Below are 26,405 nucleotides of genomic sequence, written 5' to 3'. Positions count from 1 at the left end.
ACAGGACATGACCCTGTGACCTCCAGGGGTGCAGGGGCCGCCCACACCTGCCTGCACGTCCTCCCCTCCCCTCTCCGATCACAGTGGGTGTGCGGACTGTTGTGAGCCAGCTCTGTGGGCAGCAGGGTTCCCCAGTGGGCACTCCCCACCCCCTCGCTCATTGGTCAGAGGGAGTCTGCGTCCACAGGGAACAGTTTGCGGGTGACCTCTTAGGACAGGACTCCCAACCTCCACAAGGGCTTCCTGGTCCCCTACCAAGCTGTGGGTGAGAGTCCCCCCTGGGGGTTCAGGGAGGGCAGCCCCTGCCCACAGACATGGCCCCGGGTATCTGCCTAAAGAAGCTTCGGCCTGGGCCTGCCCCCGACCCTGCGCCGGCCTGACCTTGCCGGACCAGCAGCGTCCAGGGGTTGTGGACAGGATTCAAAGACGACCTAAGTGAGCGCCGCCAGCCATGCTTGGTGAGGAGGGAGGGGGAAGGAGGGCCTCCAGTCCAGGCTCACAAACTTCAGTGTCTACAAGAGGCGGGCTGGTCACAGAATGAGCCGCTGAGAGGTCAGGGAGGGAGAGGTACGGCCCATTAAAGGGGACAGCCTAACTCACAAGGAGCCATCCTACCGTGTGTGATACATGCACATGGTAAAAATTAAACAGTTTTAAATGGTGCAAAAGAGTCAAGAGTCAGTGCCCTCCCACCCCTGGTCTCTCCTGAGGGCCAGCGTGGTTTTCGAGATGTTTTTCCCGAGTTGCGGTGGGTGAGCTATTCCTGAATCAGACAGCAGGTGGCGCTCAAGCCAGAGAATTAGAAAAAGGGAATTGCCGAGAGTTACTCAACGCGTTTCCAGTAACTGCTCCCTCCTCCCCCGCAGGGCCTCCTCCAGCCCCACTTCCTGTTCCCTGGCCCGGGCCAGGTCCCCTCAGGGCTCAGATGTCGGCTTCCAGATGCCCGGACTCAGAGCAGGGGAACTGTCTCTGGGGAAGCCCCATTCCACTCGCTGCCCAGGCAACACGTGAGTGTGCCTGGAGAGGCTGGAGAGGCTGGGGAGGCTGCGGAGGAGGAGGGTGGGCATGCGGGAGGGGACCCAGGGGCGGATGAATACACACACGGCCTCCAGCAGCCCTCCCCGGGGTGCTCAGGCTCAACGCTCCAGACAAGACCCCCGTCACCTTTAAATGTTCCTGGGGCTTCCCTGGCGGTCCAGCGGTTAACACTCGGTGCTCCCACTGCAGGGGGTGCCTTTGATGCCTAGTCAGGGAACTAAGACCCCACATGCCATGTGGCCAGAAAAATAAAATTAAAAAATAAATGGCCCTCACTTGTACTCCTGTCGCTCCCTCAGACCCCAGGGGAGTCTGGCTGAAGCAGAAGGCAGCCCCTGCGGGGATGAGACTCTCCCGGGAGGTGGGCAATGGTGGAAAACTCACCTTCCTAGCGCGGGCTGACCAGGAGGCTGAAGGAATTGGGGTGACGGGGGGGGGGCAATAAGCGAGTGGCCAGAGGTGCCCAGGCGTCAAGGGCTGAGGCCGCCGCTGCTGAGCCTTTCCCAGGCCTCTCAGCCCTCAGCACTGCCTGCTGCGTTCGTATCTCCGCAGGCTCCAGGCCGCAGCCATGTGGTCCCATCTGCCCTCGCCCACTCCCAGGTGGTGGCTGCTCCTCTGGGGAGTCCTCCAGGCTTGCCCCACGCAGGGCTCCGTGCTCTTGGCCCAGCCGCTGCCCCAGAAGCTGATGTCCCCCGGGTACCCGGAACCGTATGTCAAAGGCCAAGAGAGCTCCACGGACATCGAGGCTCCAGAGGGCTTTGCCGTGAGGCTCGTCTTCCAGGACTTCGACCTGGAGCCGTCCCCGGACTGTGACCGGGACTACGTCTCGGTGAGCTGGGAGGGCCTCTGTGGAGGGAGCCTCTCGGCCTGGAGCCCAGGGGCAGCCGGCCCCGAAGTGCGAGGCTTACCTGGGAGGTCAGGTGTACCCAGCGCACAGCCTCCCACCGGAGGCCCGGTGCCGACCTGTGCCCCCTGCCGTCTGGGCCCCATAGAAGAGGACAGGACAGCAGGTCTGGCCCTGCCTTTGGAAGTCTCATAAAGGGACACACAAATACTGCGAATCCCTGGAGTCAAAAGCAGGAACTCACACATCAGTCATTAAAAATCCATCATCAAGTATGTTGAGTGCCTGCTCTGTCAGGCTAGGAAGCTGGACGTAACTATAATAAAAGATTAGGTGACTATGAGTTTCCCTTAGAGGCGCTATGGCAAAACCTCACATATGACAAGGGCATTATTCAGAATAAGGACACTTTAAAAACAGTACTTTACGTTATCTTTTTTTTTTTTAAATTTATTTTTGGTGGTGTTGGGTCTTCGTTTCCACGCGAGGGCTTTCTCTAGTTGCAGCGAGCGGGGGCTACTCTTCGTTGTGGTGCGCGGGCTTCTCGTTGCAGTGGCTTCTCTTGTTGTGGAGCACGGGCTGTAGGCGCGTGGGCTCTAGAGCACAGGCTCAGTAGTTGTGGCGCACGGGCCTAGTTGCTCCACAGCGTGTGGAATCTTCCCGGACCAGGGCTCGAACCCGTGTCCCCTGCATTGACAGGCGGATTCTTAACCACTGTGCCACCAGGGAAGTCCCTACATTATCTTTTGGCTTAAATTTTATTTCTATCCAAATAATACATGTGCATAATTTTTTTAAAAAAAATCAGAGTACGCCAAGGCTTATCATCTCCAGCCTCCTCCCCCTGCCCCCATTGCTGCTCCCCAGGGCAGTCATTTATGATTCATGTAGCTGTTTCATCTGGTGTTTATGTTCAGAAGTATAAATAATTTCTCTATTAACTTCCAGCTCTAAGAGATGAGGACTTAGCTTTATCTCTCTTCGACCTTCACCACCCACGTTTCCCCTCCCCCATCCTCTCAGTTTACCTCTATTATCGTTTTTAGTTAAAACTATACTCATTTTTTACATCATTATGACTTTGAAGTACTCACATCTGTGCACTTGGTGTACAATTTCCTTTCTCCAGCTTTTGGATTTCCCAGCAGTCGATAACTGCATAGTGTTTTGGGGGTTTGGGGTTTTTTGGTTTGATTTTTAGTTTGCTGAGTTCTCTCTGTAACCAATCTCCCCCAAACTCTCGGCCAGGAGAGTAAATCTCTCGACATCTTCGAGTACGAATCTCAGTCTCTCGGTCCTCCTTTGCGTTGGTGACATTCCACCCCATCCCACCTGGGGTGACGTCCCCATGACTTATTTCTTCAGTCTCTTTGCTTTCTAAGCCTTCACTTGTCAAGGAGTTCCCTTTTCCCACCTTCCGGAGATTTCCTTTACTTGTCCTGTGTTGGAAGTGACTCTCATCTCCTTCTCTTTCTTGGTTTACTCTCTCCTTTTGGAGGAGCACATTCTCCTCCAGAAAGGGAATGAGGGAACACATTTTAGAGGAACTTAGATAGCCCTGAATGTCTTCGTTCTCCCCTCACACTTGGTGGATAGTTTATCTGGGTTACATTCTAGGTTAGAAGTCATTTTCTCTCAGAATTTTAAGGACACGGTCTTCTAGCCCTAGTGTTGTTAGAACTCCTGAGCCTTAGTGTTTTCTCTCTAGAACTTTCAGCATATTTTCCTTATTACCAGCATCTGAACTTCCATCAGGATGTGCCTTGATGCAGGTCAGGTCATTCTGTACTCATTGTACAGGGTTCTTTTTTTTTTTTTTTTTTTGCGGTACGCGGGCCTCTCACTGCTGTGGCCTCTCCCGTTGCGGAGCACAGGCTCCTGATGCACGGGCTCAGCAGCCATGGCTCACGGGCCCAGCCGCTCCGCGGCATGTGGGATCCTCCCGGATCGGGGCACAAACCCGTGTCCCCTGCATCGGCAGGCGGACTCTCAACCACTGCGCCACCAGGGAAGCCCCTGTACAGGGTACTTTTAATCCAGAGACTCTCTTAATCAAGACCCTTCAATTTGAGAAAGTTCTTGTATTAATTTTTAAATCATTTCCAGACATCTACTTTATTTTCTCCTTCTGGAACTTCTATAATTTCACTGTTGTTAGGTTCTGGACAGATTATCCAGTTTTGTTATCCATTCTGTTCTGTTTTCCATCTCTTTGTCTTTTTGTTCCACTTTGTGGGAGATCTCATTGTAAATCCCAACTTTTTAATGATTTTTTTTTCTGCTAACATTTTTTCATGTCTAAAGGTGCATTCTAATTATCTAAACGTGCCTTTTTGTAGAATCTTGTTCTTGTTTCGTAGAGGCAATATCTACTCTTTTCCCTCTATTGGAATTATTTTAAAACATTTCTCGGGCTTCCCTGGTGGCGCAGTGGTGGAGAGTCCGCCTGCCGATGCAGGGGACACGGGCTCGTGCCCCGGTCGGGGAAGATCCCACATGCCGCGGAGCGGCTGGGCTCGTGAGCCATGGCCACTGAGCCTGCGCGTCCGGAACCTGTGCTCCGCAACGGGAGAGGCCACGACAGTGAGAGGCCCGCGTACCACACACAAAAAAAAGAAATTAAAAAAAAAACATTTCTCTGCTCCCTGTATTCTGTCTTCTTCACCAAGTTCCTTTGTACCGTTCATTTGTTCTGGCCTGTGCTTTTCATGTTGGAGACTTTCCTGCAATGTGTGATAATCCTTGGCTGTCCATTCATATTTAAGAGTGACGTGCAGAACGCTCTTGAAGGCTCTGTGTGGACAGCTGAAATCTGTCAGACGACAGGTTTGAAAATCGGGTTATCCACGAGGTGACCCAGATGTACTGCTGGGGGCCTCCTGCACATCCACAGCAGAAGGGTGTTCTCTGGTGACAGCCGGTTTCTTCAGAGGAATCCTCCCGTCTCCTGCTTACGCCGGTTCTGACACCTCCCAGAGATCTGTGATCGGAACCTGCTGCTTTCTGTTGCCCCAGCCCAAGACTCAGGTTACATGTGTCCATCTCCACTCCACCTTGCAAACGTTGTGGGCATCTCTCAGCAGCTATCACCTCCCCTCACCTTTTTGTCCTTGATAACATATCCATTTTTATCCCTCTGCTGTCCTATTAGTGGGATTTGAGGTGGGAGAGGAGATAAATGCATGTATTTATTTCTTCAGATTTAGCTGACGTCGGGACTACACTTTATTCAACTCAGCCTATGTCTGTCGAACACCTACAGTGCCCTGTTCTCCTTAGCCTTGAATCATTTTAATCCCAGCCTGACTCTTCCCTCGTCACTGACGGAGTTCGAGCTCAGGGATAGGATTGTTCCCTCCTTCCTGCTTCCAGAGTAAATCACACACACACACACACGCACGCACGCACACACATCTCGAATGCAGAATTCAACACACTGTAACCTAGTTCATGTTTTGCCCGTCAGAACCCTCAGCCAGATTCTGGTCTCCTTGGTAGCAGAACTGTGTCTTAATTCACACAGTTGTATACACAGGTGTATCCCCAGCACCTAGCACAGCATCTCCCACACAGAACATAATAAACAGCTGTTTGTCAAAGGAATAAAGGAAAGAATGAGTGAAACCCAAGCTTGTCGTGCGTGTAGGACACACAACACAGTGGTTTCTGAATGAGCAGGTATTTGGTGTCACTTTCCCCACTGCTTTTCTGCAGACACTGGAGAGCTGCCCTGGGACACAGGGGTGTCCTGGCTGGAAGGGGCCTCCACAGACCATTTTATAGGAGAGGAGACTAAGATCTGGGGAGAATGAAGGAACGGAGAGCCAGCAAGAACCCAGGATATGTGGATCAATATGAAAGTCAGCAATGAAATGAGCTGAGCAGTGAGCCGTATGCCCGGGAGAGAGATTAAACATGAAGCGGTGGCCAGGGGAACTCCTTCCAAGGTGCCCTTCCTTGGGTTGGGGACCCCATAGAAAGGCATTTGAGCAGGGTTTTGATTTAAGTTAGGCAACAGTAGACAGTGTAACCACACCGTGTACATTTTGTGTTCTTAGATCCCATACCTTGCAAGGGCTTCATTTATAGTTTGTGGGGTAAGAGGAGAGACACTCCAAAAGAAGGACAACAGGGAAGGCCAGGAACCCCAGGGGCTCAGTCTGTGCAGAGGGTCTTCTCGCTTCTCAGATGTTGGCCACAGGAAGTTACTCAGAGAAGTGAAATGTGATGGAGATGGAAGAAGCTGGACGGGAGGGACTTACGTCTGCATATTCATTGATTCAAAGCTGTGATGCTGTAGGTACCAGGTTGAGCATCAGGGACTCAGTGGGGAGCAAAATAGATGTAGTTTCTGCCTTCTGAGAACTTATAATCCAGTTATTATAAGTTTCTATTTCAATTCTTGAAATATTGTGGGCTGTATGAGATAAGCATGGCAGGCTAAAGGAATCTGCTGGGTATCTGGTCATGGACGGAAGAAACCTGGGAGCCAGTAATGGAGCAGGAAGCAACTTGAGGAAGGCTCCGTGGGGTGGTGCGGTTTCTGAGCCGCAGCGGTACATAGACCTTCAAGGCGGGGCTGGGGGTCCAGGCTGCGGCATGACCCTGTGACCACCTGTGGTGCAGATTCACCCCACGCCTGCCTGCCCCCCCTCCCCTTTCAGATCACAGCCAGTGGAATGGATCCCAGTCGGTTCTGTGGGCAGCAGGGCTCCCTGCTGGGCAGCCCCCCTGGTCAGAGGGAATTTGTGTCCTCAGGGAACAGTTTGCGGCTGACCTTCCGTTCACCCGCCTCTGAGGACAGAACCCCGGGCCTCCACAAGGGCTTCCTGGCCCTCTACCAAGCCGTGGGTGAGTGAACCCCTTGGGGTGCAGGGAGGGAAGCCCCTGCCCATAGCCCTGGCCCCTGGTATCTTGAAGTGACAAGCGGAAGCTGAGGCTGGGGGCTCGGGACACCTGGGCTCAGCCCCCTGCTGCCCGGCCCGCCCTGCTGGTGAGCAGCCCAGTCGCAGGGCACCCAGCTCAGCTCCAGCTCTTGTCTCCCTACATATTTACAGGCCCAGCACTTGCAGATCATCTCGTTTTTCAAGAGGAGCCAAAAATTCAGATTTTTAAGTGAAATTCCAGATTTTCAAATGGTAACCCCAGGTTTTTTGAAAGATAATACATGCCCACAGTAAAATTTTCAAAAAAATAATCTTCCTCTAACCTCTGGCCCCTAATCCCTGGCTATTCTGTCCAGAAATGACTCTGTTCTCTATTTCCTGGGTATTCTTCCAAAGACATTCCAGGCCACTCAAATATAAATATTGTGGGCGTGTGTGTTGCTAATAGTCACAATGTTTTAAATTTGCCATTTTTCATTCAATGATTTTTTTTTTTTTTTTTTTTTTTTTGGCCATGCTGTGCAGCTTCTGGGGTCTTAGTTCCCCAATCAGGGATCAAACCCAGGCCCCGGTGGTGAAAGCGCTGAGTCCCAACCACTGGACTGACAGGGAACTGCTTCAATGATATATCTTAAAGATCATCCCATATACATGTGGTTAGCATTGCCTAATTCTTTTTTTTTTTTTTTTTTGCAGTACACGGGCCTCTCACTGTTGTGGCCTCTCCCGTCGCGGAGCACAGGCTCCGGACGCGCAGGCTCAGCGGCCATGGCTCACGGGCCCAGCCGCTCCGCAGCATGTGGGATCTTCCCGGACCAGGGCACGAACCCGCGTCCCCTGCATCGGCAGGCAGACTCTCAACCACTGCGCCACCAGGGAAACCCATATATACATCTTTGATCACATATATGAGGATAAATTCTTAGAAATAAAAAAGTGAAAAACATTCGCAATTTTAATTTTGATATTGCTAAATTTCCCTACAAAAGTTTTGCTAATTTACAGTCCCACTAACCATATATGAAAATGCCTGTTTCCCATACCCTACTTTCACAGTTACTTTCAGACTTTTATAGCATTAACAATCTGCAGTGAAAAATAATTCAAATAATAAAAAAAAAAAAGAAGAAGAAAACTGTGCTGGGAACTCCCTGATGGTCCAGTGGTTAGGACTCAGCGCGTTCCATGCCGAGGGCCCAGGTTCAGTCCCTAGTTGGAGAACTAAGGTCCTGCAAGCCATGCGGCCAAAAAAAAGTTTTTTTTAATTTAAAAAATAAAATTAAAAAAAGACTGTGCAGGTCAAACTAAATATGGCCACAGACCAGAATCAGTCCCTGGGTTGCCAGTTTGCAGTTCTGTTCTCTGTCCTATTGACCTCTGTTTCCCTTTAGGTATGAATCATAGTCAGCCCATCAGCCAGGCCAGTGGGGACCCTGAGGCCATCAACACACCTGGAGACAACTCCACTGAGATCCAGAGCCACTGCCAAGAGCCCTATTATCAGGCTATGCCCGCAGGTAAGTCCCCACCTGCTGAAGAACCAGCTCCTACCTGCCTCACTCCCCCCAAGAGGTCTGAAGCCTCTTTCAGCCCCTCCTCCCAATTCTGAGCCTGTTCTGTGCCTCCCTCATTTCACTCCCAGGGACACTCACCTGCACTGCCCAGGTGCCCTGGAAGCAGACACAGGAAAGGGAGGAGGTTCCTCGCTGTGTGCCTGGTAAGTGGGGACCTGTGGCACCATGACGTTGGCTACTTCCCAGACAAGCCTCAGCTGTTGCACAGGGCCTGTCTAAGGGCACAGGACAGCCATAGAATAGGAAGGGGGAGGTGAAGACAGAAAATGAGGCAGAAAAGGGGAACCAAGAAGGCCCAGAAAAGAAGGAAGGAGCTCATCCCTTCTCCTTCGAGGATCAAGGGATAACTGGGAAACGAAAAGCCAGAAGGAAGCTAATCAGAGGGACAGATGAGTTGAAATAAGAGAAAACCCTCTTTTGACATGGTCTGCTTTAACGATACACAGAGAGGCTCTCTGTCCCCAAAATATTTCCCTACCTTAATGCCACAGCGCCAGAAGGCCCAGCATTTTTTAAAAAAAAATTTTGGAGATAAAATTCATATAACATAAAAATCACTCTTGCAAAGTGTACAATTCAGTAACTTTTAGTGTATTCACCATGTTGTGCAACCATTACTACTTATTCTAGAGCATTTTCATCACCCCAAAAAGAAACTCCAACTTTCCCTTCCCCCATCTCCTGGCAACCACTAACTACTTTCTATCTCTGTGGATTTCATTCTGGACATTTTATGTCAATGGAATCATATAATAGCCTTTTGCGTCTGGCTTCTTTCGTTTAGCATAATGTTTTCAAGGTTCATCCACGTTGTAGCATGTATCAGTTCTCCATTCCTTTTCTTTTCTTTTCATTTTTTGGCCGAGCTGTCCAGCATGTTGCATCTTAGTTCCCCAAGCACGAATCAAACCTGCACCCCTTGCAGTGGAAGCAGGGAGTCTTAACCACTGTACCGCCAGGGAAGTCCCAGTACTCTATTCCTTTTCATGGCTGAATAGAATTCCACTGTACAGATAGACCACATTTTGTTTATCCATTCACAGATTGATAGACATTTAGGTTGTTTTCACTTTTTGCCTTTTATGAATATTGCCGCGGTGAGCATTCATGTACAAGTTTCTGTTTGAACACGTCTTCAGGTCTCTTGAGTATAGACCTAGGAGTGGAATTGTTGGTTCACATCCTAACTCTGTGTTTAACTTTTTGAGGAACTGCCACACTGTTTTCCACAGTGACTGCACCATTTTACATGCCCACCAGCAATAGAGGAGGGTTCAGGTCCACCATTTTGGGGTTCTTTGGGGGGAGGGTTGGTTTTCTTAACATTTTGGCCCAGCCTAGCGGCCTGTGGGACTGTAGTTCCCCCACCAGGGATGGAACCAGCACTCTCGGCAGTGAAAGCACAGAGTCCTAACCACTGGACCGCCAGGGAATTCCCTCAGGTCCACCATTTTTGAAACCCAGTTTTTTGAGTCAAACATGCCTTTCTAACCCAATCTGAGTACATTTCTCAGGTTTTACTCCTGAGTCACAGAAAGCTCTAGGGGCGGAGCCTGACGTAGTGCTTTGGGAGGGGGAGATGTTAAAAATGGAGAAATGGGACTTCCCTGGTGGCGCAGTGGTTGGGAGTCTGCCTGCCAATGCAGGGGACACGAGTTTTGAGCCCTGGTCCGGGAGGATCCCACGTGCTGTGGAGCAGCTAGGCCCATGTGCCACAACTACTGAGCCTGCGCTCTAGAGCCCACAAGCCACAACTACTGAGCCTGTGTGCCACAACTACTGAAGCCCGCGCGCCTAGAGCCTGTGCTCCACGACAAGAGAAGCCACCGCAATGAGAAGCCTGTGCACCTCAAGGGTAGCCCCAGCTCGCCACAACTAGAGAAAAGCCTGTGCACAGCAACAAAGACCCAGTGCATCCAAAAATAAATAAATAAATAAATAAACAAATTTTATTTGTTTATAAACAAGGACAGGAGACACTGAAGACAAACTGCCTGCTGCACGGTTTTGCTCAAAGAAGGTCCCACCAAGAGTCTAAAAAAGTGGCTTAGGACTTCCCTGGCGGTCCTGTGGTTAAGACTCTGCATTTCCACTGTAGGGGGCACCGGTTCCATCCCTGGTTGGGGAACTAAGATCCTGCATGCCGCGCGGTGCGGCAAAAAAAATAAATAAAAATTAAATTTAAAAAGTGGCTTTAAAATGGCTGAGGAGGCAGGAGAAAGCACTTCACAGAAGTAGGTTTCCAGATGCAGCAGCTGGTTTTTCACTTTACCCCTCCTGTCTCCCAGTCTGCGGACGGCCGGTCATCCCCATCGCCCAGAACAGGGAGCCCGTTGGTGCCTCCAGAGCTGAGCTGGGCAACTTCCCCTGGCAGGCCTTGACCAGCATCTACGGCCGAGGCGGCGGGGCCCTGCTGGGCGACAGGTGGATCCTCACCGCCGCCCACACCATCTACCCCAAGGACGGTATCTTCCTCGGGAAGAGCCGGCGCGCGGAGGTGTTCCTGGGCCACACGAACATCGACGAGCTGCTGGAGCTGGGCGGCCACCCGGTGCGCCGCGTGGTCGTGCACCCAGACTACCGCCCGGACCAGACCCACAACTTCCACGGGGACATCGCCCTCCTGGAGCTGCGGCACAGTGTCCCGCTGGGCCCCCACCTCCTCCCGGTCTGCCTGCCCGACCGCAAGGCCCTGTACCGCCCGGGCCTGGCGGGCTACGTCAGTGGCTTTGGCGTGGAGAACGGCTGGTTGACCACGGAGCTGAAATACTCCCAGGTGCCCGTGGCCCCGAGGGCGGCCTGCGAGGCCTGGCTCCGAGAGAAGCGGAGGACCGAGGTGTTCTCCGGCGGCATGTTCTGCGCCGGGGACAGCACGCGGCCGCAGAGTGTCTGCCAGGGGGACAGTGGTGGTGCCTACGTGGTGTGGGACGATCGTGCCCATCGCTGGGTGGCCACGGGCATCGTATCCTGGGGCATTGGGTGTGGTGAGGGGTACGGCTTCTACACCAAAGTGCTCAACTACGTGGACTGGATCAGAGGAGTGATGGGCGGGAAGGATGACCCCGAGGTGCTGAGCAGGGGCACCCACCGTGGAGCCCAGACGGGAGAGGGTTGGGTTGAGGACTGAACCCTGGGCGTGGGGCGGTGGGAACAGAGATTCCTATTCAGGTCACAGCTGCAGCAAACCACTGAGCCAGAGAAATCCTCCGCGTCCCTCAGCCCCCTTCTCACCCTCCACCTTCCTGCGGGTTTGCGCGCTACACCCACACGTCTCCTCGCTACACCCACACGTCTCCTCGAGTTTCCGCTTTGAACTTCATCCCCCGGGACGCGGCGTCTCTCTCCCGAGAGACAGTCACCTCATCCTCCTGCTCAAGTGCAGTGTGGGAAAGTAGTCTCAGTTCATTTCTGAAACTCTTCAAAGCCCCTGTGATCGACTTTCAAAGAGTCACATAGTCTTGGCTTCACCTCGCACAACTCCTTGGCTGCAATTATAGTCACAGCTCTACGTTGTTCTGTATCTTCTTCTATCAGGTGCTTCCCGTGTGTTACTTCACCAACTCCTCACACCAGCTTTGCAAAGGATGAGTTATTATCCACGTTTTACCAAGGAGGAAACTGAAACTCAGGGAGATAAAGGGACTCTTCCAAACCCCACAGCTGATACAGGACGGCGAAGGCATGTCCTTTCCAGTACACCTCGACGGCTCTCAGGTGTCCTCAAGACCTACTGTATCGCCCACTCCCCGATCCCCGCATCCTTTTAGATTCTCCCTCCTGGGAATTCCTGCCTCGGTGAAGCTGACAGCAGCTGGCTCACACTTTCCTGCTGGCCGCACTCCTGCAGACACCTCGGTGAGCCCAGCCCTGGGCTGGACGGTCCTGCAGGCACCCCCAGAGCTGCTGGACACCCTGGGCCATGTCCCCAACATCAAGCACACTGCTCTCCCGGAAAAGACCAACTCTTTAATTTTTAGTAAGGACTTGATGTCACAGTAGAAGACACAAGTAAAATACAGTTGTTCAAATGGAAAACATAAAAAGACACAAATAAAAAACAATTGTTCAACTGGAAATAGAAGACAGATACATAAAACAGAAGAGAACAAATTTGCTAGACTTCAAGGTCGAGTTAGCTATATGGTTAAAGGTTACATTTATCTTTGAGAAAATAGCAGGATTCAAAGTTATACATACATGTGGTTTCTTCAATTTTTTAAACCTATACATAGTACAGAATACTCAAAATATTAATCTGAGGGTTTTTTAGTGGTATAATTTTGGCTGTGTTGTTTTCCCCTACGTTCCACTAAATTTTATTTAATGAGTATATATTAGTTTTATTTGTCTTATTTCTTTAATTTTTTAAAATTTATTTATTTATTTTTGGCTGCGTTGGGTCTTCGTTGTTGCACGCGGGCTTTCTCTAGTTGTGGCGAGTGGGGGCTACTCTTTATTGCAGTGCACGGGCTTCTCATTGAGGTGGCTTCTCTTTTTGCTAAGCACGGGCTCTAGGCGCTCGGGCTTCAGTAGTTGTGGCTCACGGGCTCAACTGCTCTGCGGCATGTGGGGTCTTCCCGGACCAGGGCTCAAACCCGTGTCTCCTGCATTGGCAGGCGGATTCTTTACCACTGCACCACCAGGGAAGCCCCTGTCTTCTTTATTTTTATTATTGAGAACATGATGAGTTTCTCCCTGCCAAGGCAAAAAATATATACCTATACATATCTATATGTCTGTATCTATCTATCTAGATCTAGACAGGTCTAGATATAGATAGATACAGGTAGATATAGTTATAGGTACAGGTATATAGATATATAGATGTAAATATATCCACAGAGGGAAACATACCATTATGTTAAGAGAGAAAACTTTTTTCTCCCCAGAATCACATCTTAAAAGGAATGATCAATATAACAGTGTCTTCAATACTGGTTTGAAAACAAATGCTTGAGCAATCTTCACTTGGCTGTTTCTTCTTGCTGTCCTTGGTATACATCAAGGATATAACAGAACATGTAAGTCAAGGTTATTTTGTATGGTTGGGCAGAGTGGGAATCCAACTGGGACTGAGCTAATGAGGTCCAAGCTTGTCAGTTTCCAGTCATGCCACATGGTACCAGGACAGAACTCAGAATCCCTAGGAGGAATGGGAGAGTTTCTGCCAAGACTTACCTTCTTGGATCACCTCCTCTACCTGCATATCTGCCATCCTGCCCCGTGGTAAGCGCACAGCACACACATACTGCTGTCCAGATACTAATGTGCAGTTTGCTAGACAAGATTCCCCTCCTTTCTTGCCTCCTGACCTCCTCCTTATCCTTCTTCCCTACCTTTTGTCCTTCCTCACCTGACAAGGCCACGGATCATCATGGATCAGCCCTGCCGGCAGACTCAGTCCTCGGCTCTGATGTATAAACCTGCTGGAGATCCTCCAACCCTCCAACCTGGCCTGATCTTGCCTCTCCCATGTGCCTGCTCTCAAACTACATTCAGTGAGGACCTGGCCACTGCCTAACGGGAAGCTGCCACATCTTGGCGAGCCCAGTGCCTGGGAAAGTGCCTGGCACTTTAAATAGGTAGCTTCCAAATGGATAAGTGAGGAGGTGGGTGGGTAGAGAGACAGAGGGATTCATCTAATAGGGCAAACAAGCAGGATGGACTACAGAGGCCTGAGAACTCAGAGGCCTGTTCTGGATCTGCGTCTCCCTGTGGAGCACACCGCTATAGGGTCGCTGAGCCCTGGAGAGTTGAAGAAAGTCTTCCCCAAAGAGCAAAGGTTTCAAACAGGACACGATGGCCTGGAGGACAAGAGAGACGAGAGCCCTTTCTCCCTCCCGGGGGCCTGGCCTTCTCTCAGAAAAGACCAAGTCACTAGTGGTCGGTCTTACAGCCACACTGTTTGCCCAGCCCTAGGCAGCTGGGACACTCAGGGGCTCAAACTCTTGACCAGTTTCTGAGGATAAGAGGATGTGTCTATCCTGTCCTCAGCTGCCCCTGCTTCTCGAAGAGACAAGTTCATTGGCAGGCCTGAGTTCACTGAGGTGGGGAACAAGGGTCTTAAAACTGAGCCTGGCGCTGCTTTGGGGTCACAGCAATCCTTGCTCTTCGTGTCATTGATGAGTGAAGTAGCCCAGGGCCCCAGGGCAACCGAACTCCATTCTCCTCTGTGCCCTCCTGCACTACCCTTCTCCAGCCCTTGTTCCTGTCACATCATCCTGGGCATTGAAACCCTGGCTGCTCCCAGACCAGGTGCCAGGCGACTAAGGACAGGAAGGGTCCAGGAAAGAGAGTCACCCTCAACTGCAATCTCCACTGCCCTTTTGGTAGGAACCTTGTACAACAACATCAGACCCCAGGAAGGTCCCGGAAGAAAGAGGGAATTCCCATCAGATTTAGAAACGAAAGTCTGGGCCTCCGACCAAAGGCTTTTTTCTGTCCCTAAAAATGCAGACCCATCTCTAGACCTTCCCCATGTGGCCAGCAGGTGGCACCACCATCGGGGATTTCAAAACCAAAACTAAATTACACTGGAAACAGATTTTTTTTTTTTTTGGTTTTTGTTTATGCAAATAGTTCATTCCCTACAACATTCCTCCCGTAATGGTCCCCCCCGTTTCCTCCTCATTCCCTCCCCTTTCCCTCCTCTGCGTGACTCTGCTCTCCCTGGACACAGAGTGGATGAAGACGCTGTCAGGAGAGTCAGAGACCCAAAAACAGGCCTTGAGAAATGTGAGTAAGGCTAATGGGGACCAAGGAGGGAGGGAGAAGCCAGAGCAGAGAATCCTGGGCACGGGAGGCAACTCTGCCCCCAGATCTACTCAGGGAGGCGGGAACACACTTCCCCTCCGTATATACCTTACCCCTTCCAACGTGCACATGCGTGCACACGTGCAAACACGTGCCCCCCGTCCCTCCTCCTGAGGGCAAGAGGAGATCTCAGACCCAGGAGGTGATGCCACCTTGCCTTCCTCCTCCAGCTCCTAGGGAGCAGCGAGATGGGGGACCCACTCAGCCCCGGAGAGGCGGCGTTTTGTGCCCGAAACCATCTTCCATAGGTGGTTTCTCCCAGAGGCCTTTGCTGAGCCTTTGGGAGCCCTTTCGGAGAGCCGTGACTGGAAACCCTCACCCCCAATTAACGGGTCCCAAGCCAGCCCTATTCCGGGAAGGGGAGGGGAGTGATGGGACAGGGCAGAGGAGGCTGGGGAGAGAGGTGGAGGGAGCGTGATGACCTCCGGACTGGACACCGCCCCGGGGAGTGTGCACCAATGCCGCAGCTGCAGAGACCAACCTCCACACTCCGCCCGCCCCCGCCCCCCAGAACATCTCTGTGAGGTCTAGAATGGGCCGAGAGGAAAACGCCCGGCGGTATGACCATCCCCACCCCCTCCACAGCCACTGCCCAAACTGCAAGGCTGCTGCACCCCTCCAGCCCTACCGATGCCTTTTTTCTTTTTGGCAGGTGGCTCTTATACGTCCTGGTGCCAGTCCTGTTCTACAGGGTGGGAGGCTCCGTCTTCACCCCTCGGAAGCTCTATGGGGAAGTGACTTCCCCTCTGTACCCCAAGCCTTACCCCGACAACTTTGAGACCACCACTGTGATCACGGTCCCCACGGGATACAGGGTGAAGCTCGTCTTCCGGCAGTTTGACCTGGAGGCTTCGGAAGGCTGTTTCTATGATTATGTCAAGGTAGGGGCTCAGGTTGGGTGGGCAGAGGGAGAGCTGGGTGTCTCTGGAACCTGGGAACCCTGTATAGGACCCCACCTGTGGACAAAACCCCAAGCCTGTGAAAGCTGATGGCCAGGTGGGGTTTCTGAGAGTCAAGTGATGTCGTGGATGAGTGTCCACTGGTTTGAGAGCCCCTAGGGGAGCACTGAGGGGAGAGACACAGAGGGAAGGTACGGGCCCCACTCTCAGGAAATGTACTGCCTACAGGAATCAGAAAAACCTTCCCCATCTTCTTACTTGCTAGGAGCCTTTGGGAAATCGCTGTGCCTCAGTTTCCCTGTTTCCATGGAGAGTATCTCCTTGGCTGCCACCTCACCAGGAACGCAGGGACGTGGGGAGGGGAGACGTTCATGGTGGTGGCTCAAGCATAGGCTTCAGCAAGTACAGGGAGCTGTTTCCTCACCTCTGTCATGACCAAGGGCACCGTCCCAGTCCCATCTTTCTACATCCAATAAAAATGAGATTCTTGACTCAGGATTCGGGTAGGGCATGCACACAGCCCATAAATACTATTCCAAGGAGACCTCCTGGAGGTTATAAGAGAATAACATGAAAATGAAACATCTTCCTAGCCCAGAGGACTTGAGATGGCAGTGTTGGAGGCGAGGGGTCTTGGTGGCAAGGGATGGTGAAGAATGAGGTGGGGGGAGGGATGCCTTCTGCTCTGGAGGGGTTAAGGAATCTGTGAAGAAAGAGGTAAGGGAAGTTCGGCCATGCTTGCTAAGGCTACCAGGCCCCGGGGGCTCACGTTCAGCTGAGTCCATCACGAGGCATGGCTGGACGTGAGTGGTTTGACTGAGGCGAGGTGGAAGGACAGGGCAGAAGGTGAAGCAGACCATCCAGGCTCTAGGGATGAAGGAATGATAGAGGCCAGGTAGAGGCCACCAGGATTCCAGTGGGAGGCGGGCACAGGAGGAGATGGGAGTGAAGAAAGGTCTGAAACATGCTGGGGGTCATAAAAGGGGAAGGACGATGTTTGCGGGACAGGATAACGTGCAGAGTTAGCGGATGGAGATGCAGGGGACAGAGGAAAGGCACCTGGGGAAGCTTGCAACAGCCAGAATGCAGCAGGCAGAGAGCAGCTGGCGGCCGTCCAGCAAGGAGGCATGATCCTCTCGCTGGGACAAGAGGAGGATGACCTTCACTGACCCTCCACGTGGGACGTGTCCCCTCAACAACTGTCTCCCTACCCCACTATCCTTCTTCCACCAGATCTCTGCCGATAAGAAAACCCTGGGGAGGTTCTGTGGGCAGCTGGGCTCTCCACTGGGCAACCCTCCAGGAAGGAAGGAATTTATGTCCCAAGGGAACAAGATGCTGCTGACCTTCCACACGGACTTCTCCAACGAGGAGAACGGCACCATCATGTTCTACAAGGGCTTCCTGGCCTACTACCAAGCTGTGGGTGAGTGGTCCCTGTGCCCGTGTTCCAGCCCTCATGTTGCACGGGGGCCGGAAAAGGAGAACCTTGACTCCAAAGAAGCAGGAAGCCTGGCCTGCCTTGCTTTTCCCAAGAGAGCTTTTTCCAGGAGGGGGCTGTCCACCTGAGCCCTGTCCCCACTGGGCAGTTCCCAGAAGGCGTTAGAGGGGCTGGGAGGCCCAGGCGGCCAGGAGCTGGCTTTGTCTGTTTAGGCCTCTGGTGAGTGACCTCGCTGAGAACAGCGCCACCACAGAAGTCCCCCGGCAGGAACTGAATCCTTCCTTCCGGAATCTCTTCCAGACCTGGACGAATGTGCCTCCCAGCTCAACTTGGTGGAGGAGAGTCCCCAGCCCCTGTGCCAGCACCTGTGTCACAACTACGTTGGTGGTTATTTCTGTTCCTGCCGTCCAGGCTACGAGCTTCAGAAGGACAGGCATTCCTGCCAGGGTGAGGTCAGGGTTGGGAGGAAGAGACCGAGCAAGGGCTCACCGGGCCAGCCCGAGTCTCCGGGTGACCCCCCTCCCGGCTTTGCTCTCACAGCCGAGTGCAGCAGCGAGCTGTTCACAGAGCCATCGGGCTACATCTCCAGCCTGGAGTACCCCCGGCCCTACCCGCCCGACCTACGCTGCAACTACAGCATCCGGGTAGAGCGGGGCCTCACCCTCCAACTCAAGTTCCTGGAGCCTTTCGAAATCGATGACCACGAGCAAGTACACTGTCCCTACGACCAGCTACAGGTGCAGCAGACCTCCCCACCCCCAGACGCCCTGTCCTCTCCTCCCATCGCCACGTGGCTCTCTTACCCCTCCTTCCTGCTGGACCCTCTGGCCAATTGGTACAGCAATGGCCAACATCACACATGAGTTGGGCAAGTTCCTACACAGCGGGCAGCTGGGTACTGGGGATCCCTTTTACCCTCCAGCTGAAAACATACAGAAAGCAGGATCCCCACCACCAGCACCACCGCTCCAGCCCTGGGGAAAAGTCTGAACTGGAGAGGTGACCCTCCCTCCTCCCCCATCAGATCTATGCCAACAAGAGGAACATCGGTGAGTTCTGTGGGAAGCACAGGCCAGAGCCCATTGACACCAGCAGCAACTCCGTGGACCTGCTGTTCTTCACGGACGAGTCAGGGGACAGCCAGGGCTGGAAGCTGCACTACACCAGCAAAAGTAAGGCTGCCCGGGGCCCCTCGCTGGCCAGCAAGGGGGCAGGATGTAGTGGGTAGAAAGAAGGCCAGTGGCTCTGCAATAAACGCGCCCTCTGCTTTCCCTGACAGTCATCAAGTGTCCCCAGCCCAAGGCCCTAGACTCGTTCACCATCATCCAGGACCTGCAGCCTCAGTACGAGTTCCGGGACTACTTCATCGCCACCTGCAAACAAGGCTACCAGCTCATGGAGGTAAGAGCCACAGCTGAGGGGAAGGAACTGGCCCAGCATCAGGAATAATTCGCACAGCCAGGCCCACAGCAGACTGAGGCTCAGCCCCAAGTGGAATCATACGTGTTTGAGCTGGAAGGGCCACCTGGCCTGTTCCAACTTGACTGCTCTTTGGAAACACTTAGGATTTTAAAATACTGATGTCCAGGTCCCCCGCTAGAGCCTAGTCTATGGGTCTGGAGTACAGCCTGGGCATCAGGATTACTAAAAGCTACTCAGGTGATACTACTGCCCAGCCAAGTTTAAGAGCTACTGGCCTTGCCCAATAACTCATTGTAGAGTTAGGAACGAAAGAGGCGGGGGCGGAGGTGAAGTGCAAGGAGCAACTCAACAGTACCGGGATTGTGTGCAGCAAGGATTACCACCAAACCCCCTGCCTCTTGCTCCAGGGCTCTGGGTTTTGGGATTTTGGTGTTTTTTTTTAAGACCTAACTGACTTTATTCAATGATTCATGAATCGGGCAGCATCCCACCTAACAACAAGAAGGGGCTTCTTTTCTGTACATTGGTGGTCTTACCCCAGGTCCACCACCCTGTCCTTAGCTTTGCAGACTCAGGAAAATATGTGGTTTTCTCCACTGCTCAATCTCACAAAAGCTGGTAAATTAAAATGCTATTTTTAAAAAGCATGCAGTTGGAATTACCCCTGGCCAGGGACCTGGGACTGGACATCCCGTCTTTGTTCAATAGAGCCACTTGGAAGACCTACTGTGAAACAGAGAAGAGACCTTTGGTTTGTCCTTCAGTTGTAGCAAAGTCACCGAACAAACATTCTGGGTGTTACTGAGTGTCAGGCAGTGTTCCGGATGTGGGAAGTACAGTGAAAAGAAACACATATTCATGCAGGCTTCGTGGAGCTTACCTTTGAATGTTGCATCAAGCTGAGTTAGCCAGGTAACTGCTCCTCGCTCCAGGAAGGATTCAGTGTCCTAGACCCCTCCTCTCTGCTCAGGTTACAACTCACCACGTCCTACGTCCCCCGCACCCTTACCTTGGCATTTGTCATTCACATCATAGAGTTTTAAACAAGTCACATGGTTTCTCTCACATTATTTACATTTCACTGGGACATCCTAATCCTCGTACACATTCTCTTGCAATCAGTTCCAGGGCGAATTATCTGGGATGACTGTTGATCTTAATAAAACTCATTCATTTTGTCCAATTACTTTTCATTTCAGAGGGGGCCATCTCCTGCCCTGGTCCCTGCCATCTGCTCACCTACAACAGCACTTAGCATACGTCAGCATCCTCAAGCACCCTTGAAAGTGGCTGGGCTGCGCTAGTATTTTAGGAAAGGCCCTTGCCCTTAAGAAGACTACAGTCTAGGGGCGATGAGGTGACGACAGGTGTTCCAGAGGAAGAGAAACATGGTTCTACTTCAGGGCAGAAACTTTTGTTTTTCAATGCAGAGAACACACAACTGGGCTTGTTGTTTTTTTAATTTAAAATTGTGGGGTTCAATTGGACCTCAGTGGAAACAGGCAAGAATCTAGAGAGAGGATTATTGGGTCTAACAACTAGCCCTAGGTCTGACTTCCTGCTGTGTGGCTCACGTGCGCCCATGTGTAAGTCTGGTCTGAAAGGACCGGCTAGGAAGAAGGACCAAGGAGCCATGTCCATGGGTGCTAAGGTCTGAGGGCTTGAGAGATGACTTTGCATCCCTACTGCTCCCGTGTGGGCGAGGACAGGAAGGGAGCTGCGGCACCTCCTTGTACTAACAGCACCTCTATCTCTGATCAAACAGGGCAAACAGGCGCTCCTGTCCTTCACAGCTGTCTGCCAGGATGATGGTACATGGCATCGCGCCATGCCCAGGTGCAAGAGTAAGTTGCAACTCAGGGACGTGTCTCCCCCGAGGAGAAGGGAAGAGGGGTCTGGCCTAAGCATCTCCCCAAAAAGACCCTCCCCTGACTTATCCTTTGAAGCCTCTGGCCCATCCAGGAACCAGTCAGCCCTCATCTCAGCAGGACTGACAGGCTGTACCCAGGGCTGAATTTCGTTGTATCCAGTTCCCGTACATCACGAGAGCCCCCCACTCACCATAGCCCCCCACTCACCATAGCTTCTGCGGGTCCACTCCTGCTCTGTGGGCAGACTGCTCACCTTTCTCCCACTGAAGTTCCAGTACAATCCTTACCAGCTCTCAGACGGCCCTGTGTTCTCTCCAAGTCAAGGACTGCGGGCAGCCCCGAAGCTTGCCTAATGGAGCCTTCAATTATACCACCACGACGGGGGTGAACACCTACCAGGCCCGTATCCAGTACTACTGCCACGAGCCGTATTACAAAATGCAAACCAGAGATGGCAGAAGCAAGTCTGAGCGAGGTAGGAACCCATGCAAATGGCAGTCTGCTCCCTCTTGTTGGGACATCTTCTGCAATTTCTTCCAATAGAATTCCTACAGAGTGAATATTAAGATATTTATCCAGGGCACTGGCTTCAGAGGTACCAAGAGGCATCTAATAAAGCTGAAGAAGGAAACACCTGAACTGATACAAAGAAAGACTTGAATCTCATAAGCAGCTTCTTCTCACCACCATCACCACCACCACCATCACCACCACCGCCACCACCACAACCACCACCACCACCATCACCACTACCACCACCACGACCATCACCACCATCATCACCACTACCATCACCACCACCACCATCACTACCACCATCACCACCGCCACCATCACCACTACCACCACCACCACCACCACCACCACCACCACCATCACCATCACCACCACCATCACCACTACCATCACCACCACCACCATCACTACCACCACCATCACCAACACCATCACCACCACCACCACCATAACCACTACTACCACCACCATAACCACCACTACTGCCACCACCACCACCACCACCACCACCATCACCATCACCACCACCACTACTGCCACCACCATCACCACCACCACCACCACCAACACCATCACCATCACCACAACCATAACCACTACTACCACCACCATAACCACCACTACTGCCACCACCACCACCACCACCACCACCATCACCACCACCACCACCACCACTACTGCCACCACCATCACCACCACCACCATCACCAACACCATCACCATCACCACAACCATAACCACTACTACCACCACCACCACCACCACTACTGCCACCCCCACCACCATCATCACCACCACCATCACCACCACCACCACCACCACTACTGCCACCACCATCACCACCACTACTGCCACCACCACCACCATCATCACCACCACCACCACCACCACTACTGCCACCACCATCACCACCATCACCACCACCACCATCATCACCACCACCATCACCACTACTGCCACCACCACCATCACCACCACTACCACCACCACCACCATCACCACTACCGCCACCACCATCACCACTACTACCACCACCACCACCATCACCACCACCACCACCATCACCACTACCGCCACCATCACCACCACTACCGCCACCACCACCACTACCATCACCACCACCACCATCACTACCACCATCACCAACACCACCATCACCACCACCATCACCACCACCATCACCACCGCCACCATCACCACTACCACCACCATCACCACCATCACCATCACCACTACCGCCACCAGCATCACCACCACTACTGCCACCACCACCACCACCATCACCACCACCATCACTACCACCATCACCACTACCATCACCACCACCATCACCACCACCACCCACCATCACCACTACCACCATCACCACCACCATCACCACCACCATCACCATCACTACCACCATCACCACCACCATCACCACCGCCACCATCACCACCACCATCACCACCACCACCACTACAGCTTTATCAGCGAGACTTCCTCAGCCTTCTCCCCACATACCCTCTCAGGCTGCTATGTTGTGAATTTCTGCATTGAGGTTTACTAAATTACTCTCAAGTTCATCTGTGGGTATCTTTAAAACTTTTTTTTTTTTTTTTTTTTGCGGTACGTGGGCCTCTCACTGCTGTGACCTCTCCCGTTGCGGAGCACAGGCTCCGGACGCTCAGGCTCAGCGGCCATGGCTCACGGGCCCCGCCGCTCCGCGGCATGTGGGATCTTCCCGGACCGGGGCATGAACCCGTGTCCCCTGCATCGGCAGGCGGACTCTCAACCACTGCGCCACCAGGGAAGCCCGACCTTGTGCAAATTATTTAAACTCAGTTTCCTCGTCTATAAGGTGGGGATAATGGTGCATATCTGAAAGCCTCACGGTGGTGCTTAAATGAGATAATGCAGATAAAGTTCTGAGCAATGAGCACCGGCACACTGTCTGTGATCAGAAAACATAGCTACCAGGAATTCCCTGGAGGTCCAGTGGTTAGGACTCCACTCTTTCACTGCCAAGGGTGTGAGTTCAATCCCTGGTTGGGGAACTAAGATCCACCCAGCACCGCCAAAAAAAAAAAAAAAAAACCATAGCTACCGTTAACATCTACTACCCAGCACCAAGATGCAATCACTGATGGAAGTTTGATAAGTTCCTTGCAGGTTTTGTGTCTACTTTCACAAATGGGGATCATGTCGAATATAATAGTTAAGCATTCTGATTTTTCCACTTAGCATTACAACAAAAATATACGTATGGAGCCTCTTAACACTTTCAATAGCCCATCCACATATATTTGAACCTTTCCCTTTGATCCTTGACCTCTCCCTCCCGCACTTTGGTGCTCACTGGCCCCTGCCCACGACCTCCCAGCCTGAGCGCAGCCCCTCTCCCCTCAGGGCAGTACATCTGCACAGCTCAGGGCACGTGGAAGAATGAGCTGGCAGGAGAGAAGATGCCTCGGTGTTTGCCAGGTGAGTGGAAACCCTCCACCGTCCTCTGTGGCCCTGGCAGCCCTGGCAGCCCTGCAGGGCCTCAGAGGAGGCATGGCACAGAGAAGGGAGAGACGCTCCAGCTTGAAGCTGAAGGTAGACAGGGGGTGAGGGAGGAATCAGGAAAAAGGCGAGGATACGCCCCAGCAGAAGGGCAGAGGGACCCAGAGAGCTGGACCTGCCCCGACATTCCTGGACTTTTCACTGAGCAGGTGGGAGATGAGGAATAAAAATAAAAAGAGCAAAAGGGACTTCCCTGGCGGTCCAGTGGTTAAGACGCCACGTCCCACTGCAGGGGGCACGGGTCCGCGGCGCGGCCAAAAAAAGAAAAAGGAAAAATGAGCGAGAAAAGCCCCAGGAAGAATAAACAAGAACGAGGAGAAGAGGCTGACCGTACACCAAACACGGAAGGGAGGGAGGAGAGAGAAGAAAGGGCCCTGAGCTAAAAGGAGGGGGCGAAGGGGAGGGAACAGACCGCGGTGCCGGGCGCTGAATTCTTCCCCCTCCCCCCGCCCCCTTCTCCCCCCCATCCGCCTACTTCTCCCCCCCATCCGCCTACTTCTCCCCACACCCACCCCCTTTTCCCCACACCCGCCCCCTTCTCCCCCACCACGCCCCCTTCTCTCCCCGCCCCCTCACCCCGGCCCCCTTCTCCTCCCCAGTGTGCGGGAAACCCGTCAACCCTGTGGAGCAGAAGCAGCGCATCGTTGGAGGCCAGAAGGCAAAGCTGGGCAACTTCCCCTGGCAGGCCTTCACCAACATCCACGGCCGAGGGGGCGGCGCGCTGCTGGGCGACCGCTGGATCCTCACGGCCGCGCACACGCTCTACCCCAAGGAGTACGAAGCGCAGGGCAACGCCACCGTGGACGTGTTCCTGGGCCACGTCAACGTGGAAGAGATCACCAAGCTGGCCAACCACCCCGTGCGCAGGGTCAGCATCCACCCCGACTACCGCCAGGAAGAGTCCCACAACTTCGAGGGGGACATCGCCCTCCTGGAGCTGGAAAACAGTGTCACACTGGGCCCCAACCTCCTCCCCATCTGCCTCCCCGACAACGAGACCTTCTATGACCAGGGTCTCATGGGCTATGTCAGTGGCTTTGGGATCACGGAGGAGAGACTTTCTCACAACCTCAGGTTTGTCCGTCTGCCCGTAGCTAAGCGAGAGGATTGTGAGAGATGGCTCCGGAAAAAAAATAGGAAAGATGTGTTTTCTGAAAACATGTTCTGCTCTGGGGACCCGACTCTAAAGCAAGATGCCTGTCAGGGGGATAGCGGAGGGGTCTTTGCAGTGAGGGATGAGAAAAATGATCGCTGGGTGGCGACAGGCATCATATCCTGGGGCATCGGCTGCAGCAGAGGGTACGGGTTCTACACGAAACTGCTCAACTACGTTGACTGGATCAAGAAAGAGATGGAGGAGGAGGACTGAGCCCGGAATTCATTAGGTCAGAATCCAAAGAGCAAGGTGTAAAAAAAAAAAAAAGATTATCTAACCGGCTGTTGACAACCACTAAGAATCCATATTAAAATCACTGATGCAGAAAGACACTGTGTGAAATAAATTCTCTTTTCTATAATCCCATCCACACTCTTCACCTAAAATAACCCAAAGGTCACCTTTATTCCCCACACCCCCGCCCCAGGGTTGCAGAAGATATATTCCACAATCTCTAGTTATCATTGTTCTCTTCCATTTTTTTTGTTTTGTTTTGTTTTTCTTTTTGTTTTTGCGATACACGGGCCTCTCACTGTCAGTGGCCTCTCCCGTTGCGGAGCACAGGCTCCAGACGCACAGGCTCAGCGGCCATGGCTCACGGGCCCAGCTGCTCCGCGGCATGTGGAATCTTCCCAGACCGGCACACGAACCCGTGTCCCCTGAATCGGCAGGTGGACTCTCAACCACTGCGCCACCAGGGAAGCCCCTCTTCCATTTTTATAACCATTGGGTAATTGAATAGAACTCCTTCCAAATAAAATTTTATGAGAAAGCCCATTGTGTAAAATGAATTAAAAGGAATAAATGAATAAATAATAAATGAATGAATAAAACATCAGGATAATTGTAGTTTGCCAAGTTTATTTCAGTTCATATCATAAGGTGTTTCAAATAAATTCTTGATTATGTTGCATGGAAAATTGAAAAACAAGAAGAACAGCTATGCAGAAAGTAAAAAGTCACATTTTCATAGAATATTTTTCTGATTATAGAAATCATGGTAAAAGCAACTTTTGAGAATCCCAAAATCCCTCAAGCCCCTTCTGGGCTAGTGCTGTTTCAACTAGGGTCCTTCCCATAAAGTCCTCTTGGCTGCATTTTTTTCCCCCAGCATGAGGAGCTGATCCACCAGTCTATTTTCTTCTGACCAAAGAAATGTGACAATTCACTTGCTTTTTTAAAAGTTAAGTCTTTTCCTGAGTTTCAGGTGAAGCACACATGTTATTCCCAAGCGACTTGCAACGCCGTACGATTGATGTCTTTTAAGCCACAATGAATGATTTTCTAGCCCTTCTAGGCCTTGGTGATGAGCCTTTCCAGCTCCAAAGTCTCTGATGATGATTCACTTAAAACCCCTCCCTGCCCCTCACCCAGGGAAATGATCTGGTACTACAGCTAATG

At 52.3% G+C, this 26,405-nt stretch overlaps 3 protein-coding genes across 4 annotated transcripts; 2 read left to right on the top strand and 1 right to left on the bottom strand.

Moving 5' to 3' along the window:
* Positions 1–925: 925 nt before the first annotated feature.
* C1RL (complement C1r subcomponent like) lies at positions 926–12,662 on the top strand (the record flags this gene model as incomplete). Its single annotated transcript, XM_082665529.1, is given in 7 exon segments — positions 926–953; positions 956–1,007; positions 1,591–1,867; positions 6,547–6,733; positions 8,160–8,285; positions 8,411–8,485; positions 10,631–12,662. Coding segments are annotated over 7 exon segments (1,584 nt in total). The 3' UTR covers positions 11,470–12,662.
* A 2,258-nt stretch (positions 12,663–14,920) lies between these two features.
* C1R (complement C1r) lies at positions 14,921–25,326 on the top strand. Of its 2 annotated transcripts, none has more exons than XM_082665390.1 (11): positions 14,921–15,077; positions 15,808–16,036; positions 17,288–17,480; positions 17,796–17,942; positions 18,036–18,232; positions 18,520–18,667; positions 18,775–18,896; positions 20,683–20,761; positions 21,108–21,263; positions 23,693–23,767; positions 24,448–25,326. In XM_082665390.1, coding segments are annotated over exons 1-11 (2,118 nt in total). In that variant the 5' UTR covers positions 14,921–15,075; the 3' UTR covers positions 25,218–25,326. The 2 variants fall into 2 exon arrangements, with proteins under 2 accessions (XP_082521516.1, XP_082521515.1); XM_082665389.1 differs by lacking the exon at positions 14,921–15,077 and adding an exon at positions 15,602–15,713.
* Positions 21,378–23,487, bottom strand: LOC309829333 (uncharacterized protein; the record flags this gene model as incomplete). Its single annotated transcript, XM_082665202.1, has 3 exons — positions 21,378–21,406; positions 21,692–22,503; positions 23,414–23,487. 3 exons carry the CDS (start codon positions 23,485–23,487, stop codon positions 21,378–21,380), a joined length of 915 nt encoding a protein of 304 aa, XP_082521328.1.
* Positions 25,327–26,405: the final 1,079 nt, after the last annotated feature.

The sequence above is a fragment of the Grampus griseus genome (genome assembly GCF_964374135.1).
Source record: "Grampus griseus genome assembly, chromosome: 11".
Taxonomy (NCBI): domain Eukaryota; kingdom Metazoa; phylum Chordata; class Mammalia; order Artiodactyla; family Delphinidae; genus Grampus; species Grampus griseus.
Note: the sequence above shows the minus strand (reverse complement) of the source record. Positions and strands in the feature narration are given on the sequence as shown.